We start from the raw sequence: 8,461 nt of genomic DNA on the forward strand, positions 1-8,461 counted from the left end.
ACACACACACACATATATATATATATATGTGTGTGTGTGTGTGTGTGTGTGTGTGTGTGTGTGTGTGTGTGTGTGTGTGTGTGTGTATTATATGAAGCATTTTATAACAAACAGACAAGACAACTTTCATACTAACATTCACACAATTAAGTTAAATTGGGAGTAGCTGTCAATTTACCTCAGAAAACGATTGAAATCCAGTTCTAAATGACTTGTTGTAGATATTCTAAAATGCGATTTAAATATATTTTTATAGAAACATATGATTTTAATGACCTTGTAATTTTTGCTTCCTGGACAAAGTGTCAGCATTATTGTTACGTCATATTGTTTTGTATTACTGCCACCCGGTAAACTCAAAATTAACAACATGACATTAAAATAGGAAGGTTTTGTACATATTTGGAATTATCGATTTTTGGAGGTACTATAGCTTGTAACGATATCATAACGTCTTTTCATGATATTTCGAAATAATTTCTCAAATAACTTCAATTTCACCATTACTTTGAAAATGCTAGCGATGAATTTTATTTGATGAATTAAGAACCATAGAGGCCAGCATGGCTTTACAAAATATGTACTATAAAACTACTGTATAATACACTCAAATCATTACTGTGTATGTGCTTTAAAAATCACGGTATCTAAAAGCCGGGGTTATTGTACCTTATAAGTAATATAAGACCCTGTTGCACAAAAGTTAGTTAATTTGAACTGACATTTAAAGGGGCATGGATACGATTTGAGCTGAAAATGTTCAAATTTTATTTTTCCATTTCTAATATTTACAATGCTTAACTAAGGTATTTCTAATGGTCAGCAGAAATTTGAATGTCAGTTACACGAGATATACAGAGCTCACAATTCTTTGTTATGTAAACAAGGCTCGTGTCATGTTTTTGTTTACATAGGTTAGATGTACCGTTTAAAAGCAGATTTTTCAATTTACAAGTTAATTTTTAACACAATTAAAAAGTTTCTAGTGTTTGTCACATCTCATTTGGTTTTAAACATGATATTTTCAGTCAAGCAATCTTTATGTAAACAAAAACATGGCGCGAGTCTTCTTTATATAACAAAAAATTGTGCGTGCTGTATCTCAATTGTAACTCAACAACTGACATTAAAAATTTTGTTGACCATTAGAAATACCTTAGTTAACACTATATAAATATAAGGGTTAATGGCTAGTTAATTGTCAGTTAAAGTTAATCAACCTTCGTGCAACTGGGTCCTTGTTTGTCAGTAATATCTGTGTTTTGCGTCTTAGAAGAAATAAATAAAAGGGAAATTGTCAGAAGTTAATCAGTAGTCATCATTTTAAATAACATTATTTCAAAAGTTGAATTCTTGAAAACTCCTCATTTGCATGGGGATTCGATTAATCGTTGTAAGACCTTTGGATTTCTCTAGGATTAATGGAGCACATCGTATAAAGGGGACAAGAGCACGGTGCAGGGGGTCATTATACATCAGGATAGAATACTACTATTCATATAATACTGAACACAATTATATTATAACATTCCAACACATTTGGTCCTTCTTATATACACGCTTTCAATCATTTCTGAAACTTATTACATACTGTATAAAAGTCATTTTATGGGCCGGGATAAGCATTATATGTAAATTACGCATATATATTTTTCTGTCTAGTTATCTTGCTAGACCTAGTTTTATTTTATGGAAGACGACTGGTCTTAACTTAGACCTATTACAATTATGATAAATGAAGCTACAATTTACGAATGGACTTAATTGGCTAGAAACAGGATTTGTTGATATTTTTTTTATATCGATAATAAATTCGATTTCATGAAGTATGCTGGTATGATGCCCTTCATGACTTTTATCTATTAAATGGTGTGATTTTAATTGGATTGGATTTGCAAGCAATTTATTGTTACATCATAGTTGCAGAACGCAAACTATGTAGCAATGAATGTATTTATCACAGTGAGTATCGTCAATCGTATTCGACCGTGTTCAGTTACGTCCCTTGAAAATATAAAAAAAAGAATTGCGTAGTAAATGCAACAGAATGCCTGGACAGCGAGTTTATGTTACAAGACAGATAGGACACGAAGCGCTGTCGCTCCTGGAAGAAAAATGCATAGTGGAGTTATGGGACAGTGAAGAGCCCGTTCCTAAGGAAACACTTCTGAAAGCCGTGAAGGGCATTTCTGGCTTATTCTGCACAGTTAGTGACACCATCGGCGTCGAGGTTTTACAGACAGCGGGTAATACTAATATATTGATTCCCTGTTGTAAAGAGGCTAGGCAGATTTATCTTTCTTAGATATTATTTATTCATTCCTAAATAATTTTTGCAGGTCCTAGTTTGAAAGTGGTAGCAACGATGTCGTCTGGTTCGGATAATATTGACGTCAGCGAATGCCATCGCCGTGGGATCGAGGTGTGCAAGACACCGGACATCGCAGCTGACGCGGCCGCAGATATTGCGATAGCGTTGATTCTAATGACGTCAAGAAAAATCGTCCAAGGTAACTGAGCATAATGTTGGCAAAATTTTTTTTACTGAGCGCGACCTTTAATAACATGGCCGTCATCAACAATATCATTTAGGTCGAGCTAGATGAATCTGCGACTTCTGGCGCAATCATATGATACGATTTCTTATATTGAAAATTTTCTTCAAAATCTTATTTCCCAGAAAAATGGTATTGTTAGGCCGTTCTTGGCACACTGATTTTGACTATAGATAACTCCGTTTACCTAATCAAGATAAGGGCTCACAGCGGGCGTGACCGGTCGACAGGTGATGCTTACTCCTCCTAAGCACCAGGTCCCATTTCTGGTATATCCAGAGGTCCGTGCTTGACCAACTCTCTATTTTTGTATTGCTTACAGGAGTTATGAGATTGATCACTGTTCGTTATCTTCGCCTTTCATACACCAGGGGGAAACAGGGTTGTGTAACTTTCATTTCAAAAATTGATGGGTCGCTACTGGTAATAACACAGCTCTATTCAAAATGAATCACTATCTTTTCTAATTTGTTGTATCGTATCTACCGATCCTAAGGTCTGTGCAAAACGTGTTTAATACCCAATGTAGATATTATCTAGAAATGGGTGGATAAACCTCGTTGAGACGCAAAATATTGTCATTGCATCGATAATTACATCGTACATTTGTGAAATTGATTATCATGTGTATTTTCATTTTATGCAAGGTATTGAAGCGATCCGACAAAACGAGTTCTACTGCTGGAAGCCTTCCTGGTTGTGTGGTATGGGACTCATCAACAAGACCATTGGGATCCTTGGATTTGGACGAGTTGGGTTCGGAATAGCACGAAGGATAAAGCCTTTCGGAGTGGAACACATAATTTATCACGACTTGGAGGAGACTGCTTATGCCGATAATTTGGCTGATTATGTGTCTCTGGATACCCTGTTTACCTCGTCAGACATACTCTGCATCTGCTGTTGTGTTACAGGGGTGACAAAAGGAATGGTTAACAGTAAAATGCTGCAGAGAATGAAGAGGACTTCAATCTTAATCAACACATCTAGAGGAGCCATTGTAAACCATGATGATCTGGCAGACGCACTAAGAGAAGGAACGATTACCGCCGCCGGATTGGACGTCACTGATCCGGAACCACTTCCTGTGGGCCACCCTCTACTATCGCACCCCAACTGTGTGATTCTTCCACATATGGGGACCAACACCACAGAAACTAGAATCGCCATGAGCACCAACACGGCGAAAAGCATTCTGGCTGTCCTTGGAGCTCAGTGATAAAAATCAAACTATGGCTATAGATTCGACAATTGCTCTACTGACTTTATGTTTAAAGTCAAAGCTCGCTGTCATTTCACAACAATGAAGTATATCTCTACTGTTCGTAGTCATCCACTCAGGTACCTCGTAACGTGGGGTCACATTGTTTAGCCCTGTCTTGACTTTTTTAAATATTATATGGAAATATAAACACGTAATACATCTAGACATACATGTGTTATAGTGTTGTTGATTTGTGGGTCAAATTAGGCACTAAACAGGGTCAAATTAGGCACTAAACAACGGGTATGTAAATACACTCGCTACTAGCTGTAGTGTTGCTACAATTAGTGGTTTGCTAGTAGTTTACAAGATCGTCTAACATGAAGATGTAATGTCGCTATTGGAATGTGATTTAAAGCATGTTTTAAAAATGACGCGACATGAAGAAAGATGTTAATTTTTATTAGTGCAGACTTAAGTATAATGTGAAATGTATGGAAGGATCATTTTTTGTGTTTCTAGACTACTAATCGTGGTTAGAGTGTTTACTTCGTAACTGTGGGATAGTATGTTTGAGTCCAGCTGGCTAAGGATAAAAACAGATATTGACTGCTCCTTCACTTAACGCTCTCCATGTAGAAGTGAGAGCTCCGTTATTTAACAACCGAGGTCCCGTGGCACAACAAAGAACCTTACTGCTTAATGACTGCTGCTGTTCTGAGCGCCATTTATGGTTTCAAATTGTGACTCTTCACCTAGAGTTGGTGACGCCTCAAACTAAGTGAAAAATTCTCGATGGACGTCAAAACAAACGAATAAAACTTTATAGTTCTTCCAGTCCTTTCTTTTTGTAGGTCGTAACTCGTAAATGAACTAGTGAAGATGACGACCAGCATTCAATCTCATAATTCCTATAAAAGATACAAAATTAATAGAAGGGCAAACACGGACCCCTGGACATACCAGGGGTGGAATCAGGTGTCTTGGAGGAGTAAGCATCTCCTTGTGACCGGTCACAACTGCCGTCAGCCCTATATCTTGAAGGTGAAAGGAGTATTCCGTTGTCAAAATAAGTATGTAAAGAACGCCCTAACAATTGCTTTGAAACACGTCAAATAAGATTCGATCCTGTGATAGCTCGTATTTGCATATTAGATCAATATGACGACCATTGAATTTGCGAAATGCTAACACAGTAGTCTGATCATACGTAATCTCGGTTGAATATTTGGACTGACGCCTTCACCGAATCTCGGAGCAGTCCTTCATAATCCATGTCTGGAAATTTACTTTCAGCTTCGACCGGTTCTATCAATTAATGTGCACTTGGGTGACACTGCTGTTCGCTTCAAATCAGTTAGTTAACTATTAAACCAAATCTGTATCACTATTAATGCAGTATTACTTACCGTCTAAGTATGTAAATTCCATAAAATAAACCTTCACTAATTTTCCCGTTCAAATGAAGAATTCTATGGCGCAATATTTTATCTCCCAAAATTGAAGAGTTCCTATAGTTGTTTTTTAAATTAGCGAAATGCAAGTAGGTACATGTATGTATAGATACAATATATCAGTAACTAGATAAAGCAGACTATAGGAACTCTTCAATTCCAGACATCAATACGTATGACTTTTCAACACTTTACACGACCTTTCCTCTCGATAAATTAAAGACTATACATTTTGATATCATAGACAGTTGCATCTTCATCACAACTGGAAAATGGAAATATTCATATGTAGTGATCAGTATCCAGTATCTTTCTGTTGCCTCCAATTCGACATTTAGATATACATGTATCGACGGCGTATTATCTATCAACAATGATAATTTTCATTCACATGTCGATTCCATACATCCCTGTGAACTCGAAATAAAAGACGCCATAGAGTCGTCCATTTCTGCTTCATACTTGGATATCTTGTTGAAAGTAAATATTAACGCAAACTAACAACTCAAATTTATGACAATTTTTTCAATTATTGACGAACTAAATCGTTATAACGACCATAGAATTTGTGAAATGCTGACTTCAATCGAGATTGTTGAAACCCCTGTACCATCAACTTGTTTGTCAGTAGCTTACCTCGATTTAAAAACTGACTATACGCAGAATAAGCTCTTGCTTATCGAATCAGTTGAGATATATAAACACCATATGCAGGTGATAATGGAATATTGCTACATGAATATGGAAAGTTGATGATGGAGAAGCTGAAATCATGCCGTTTGTCATATACAGTTGAGTTGTCAGTTTGCCGTCAATGTCTACTTTCAATAAAATATATAAGTATGAAGCAGAAGTGGACGACTCTTTGGTGTCCTTTATTTCGAGCTCACAGGGATATATCAAATCGACATATGAATGAAAGTTATTATTGTTTAATAGACAAAACGTCATCGATACATCGAAATGTCGAATTGAAAGCCACAGCGAGATATTTTTTCTTCTCATGTAGAAGTTTTTGAATAAATTCTGCTTCATATGAATATAGAAACAGGTCAACTAACAAAGGAGCACAAATCGTGCTCATGGGAATTCCAACAGACTGTTGAAAGACCTGTTCACCAAAGACCACGAAGCTATTGTCAATGAGGAACTCTAGCATATTTTTTATTTCAACTTCAGAGTGTGTGACGTTTTTCATATAGATCGTTAGGCCGTTCTTGGCACACTGATTTTGACTACAGATAACTCGGTTTACCTGATCAAGATATGGGGCTCAAGACGGGTGTGACCGATCAATGCTTACTCCTCCTAGGCACCTGGTCCCACCACTGGTATATCCAGGGGTCCGTGTTTGCCCAACTCTTTACTTTGTATTGCTTATAGGAGTTATGAGATTGATCACTCTTTGTTATTTTCGCCTTTCTATACTTTTGGGGTGACTTTTACGACGATTATATTCTGTTGATTTATTATGCTTTTATACATGTTTTAGATTACGAGGGTAATGGCAAACCTACTTGTTTATTAAATCAATATTTGCCCTTCTCTTGGTTTTGTATTCTTTATTGAATTGATAAGATTGATCACTGTTGGTCATCATCACTTTTTCATCTTCTAGTATGCTATTGAAAATGGATGTAAAATCAAGATCATTCAAACTAATCCTTATCCAGCTAAGTGAACTTGCAAGTGCTACATCATTTTGTCCTATTGTAGAGCTACATCACAAGCTTGATACTTTTACGTGAAGTAACCTAAAACCTGTGGTGTAGTGTAGCAAGATCTATCTAAAGATCCACTAAAATCAATAGTTCTTTCCTTGCAAGCCATAAATTGCGGACCATATTCTGAATGAAAGAAGTGAAGATAATGAACAGTGATCAATGTCATAAATCTTATAAAGAAAACAAAATTGAATTTAGAGCAAACACGAATCCATGGAAAATCCACATTTTCTACATTGTCATTACACCCATATGGAAAAGCAGTGCCTAGATTCAGTGATTCTACGAAAAGGTGTAGCTGTAAGTATGATGGTAACTTTTCCTCTAAAGATTATGACCCTCATAGACATGATCCAGGAAGTTGAGTGTTTATAGAGAAGATGATTACCACCAATATTAATTTAGTTAGTGATCCCTTAGTTTCCCCGATGTAAATCAGACCACAAAGGTTACATTCCATTGCGTAAAACAACTTGAAAATATGGTAAACCTTCTTGGCACCGTCTCCTATGCCAATCATCTTACAAGGTATACTCATCATATTTTACACACCAGTCGTCTATTTCCTGTATTATTTTAGTCTGAGGGAGGGTAATAATTAATAAAATATTAACCTCTTTTGTAAATGGAACTTAGCCACGCTCTTTCATTATTAAAGGCTTGAATTATAATTATGCATATCATTATATGAATTTTTTGATACTTTCTGAACAATAAACTCCTAATGAACAATGTGGTGGATTGTGATGCCCGTTTAGCGGAGAGCTTAAAAGCTATATTTTGAATAATTTCTACATTTTCATAGCAAATAACATTTCGGTACTTTGATTCTATGAAATGAACCATGATGTCAATACAAATCAGGATGATGATGATGCAATATTCTTTCTAAAAATGGTCATGTGACCGAAACAGCCAATGAATAATAGTCCAATCCAGAGCATCTTCGAACTACTTCAAGTACAACATTTCAGATACAGAAAAGTACATAATGTCAAAGTGCCCTACTCTCATACAATGAATTAAAATCAAAGCTAATATGATTGCACTCAAACATAAGACAAAATAATTCTTTATAAATAAATCAGACAACCACAATCCTTTGTGTAGTAATACAGAACAATAATACTTAAATTTTACATTCCGCAATTAGGTAGTTTGATCACGTATGTTGCTAACAAATTCCATCTCATAAAATAAATGAAGTAGAAATACAAATTTCAAATATCTAAACAATCGAACAAGGCTATTGTTCATTATAAGATGGTATGCATTCTTTCGCGCGCTGGAAACATGTGATTAACAATCATTATGCTCAATTTAAATTTGAGTTATCGATATAATTTACATCAACACATCTGTCTAAAGCTGTAGCTTTACCAGATACCTCATACTATCAAAAATGTATGCAATATTATGAATATAGATGATTGTTTAATATACATGTCGACGATTCGAAACATTTAGCGTGTGGTATTCTAACGATAAATAAAACATCAATATAGCTTATATAATAAAAAAAAA

The 8,461-nt window shown here is 35.7% G+C and overlaps 1 protein-coding gene across 1 annotated transcript; it reads left to right on the plus strand.

Annotated features, from left to right (window-relative positions):
* Window positions 1-2: 2 nt before the first annotated feature.
* Window positions 3-3,986, plus strand: LOC125683439 (glyoxylate reductase/hydroxypyruvate reductase-like). The gene is made up of 3 exons (XM_048924582.2): window positions 3-2,246; window positions 2,340-2,510; window positions 3,203-3,986. The coding sequence occupies exons 1-3, from the start codon at window positions 2,048-2,050 to the stop codon at window positions 3,772-3,774; spliced, it is 942 nt and encodes a 313-aa protein (XP_048780539.2). The 5' UTR covers window positions 3-2,047; the 3' UTR covers window positions 3,775-3,986.
* Window positions 3,987-8,461: the final 4,475 nt, after the last annotated feature.

This window comes from Ostrea edulis, chromosome 1, assembly GCF_947568905.1.
Source record: "Ostrea edulis chromosome 1, xbOstEdul1.1, whole genome shotgun sequence".
Lineage (NCBI taxonomy): Eukaryota > Metazoa > Mollusca > Bivalvia > Ostreida > Ostreidae > Ostrea > Ostrea edulis.

Coding starts and splice junctions, on each gene's coding strand:
- LOC125683439 (XM_048924582.2), top strand. CDS start 2,048: ATGCCTGGACAGCGAGTTTATGTTACAAGACAGATAGGACACGAAGCG. Junction 2,247..2,339: donor CGAGGTTTTACAGACAGCGG/GTAATACTAATA, acceptor TAATTTTTGCAG/GTCCTAGTTTGAAAGTGGTA. Junction 2,511..3,202: donor GTCAAGAAAAATCGTCCAAG/GTAACTGAGCAT, acceptor ATTTTATGCAAG/GTATTGAAGCGATCCGACAA.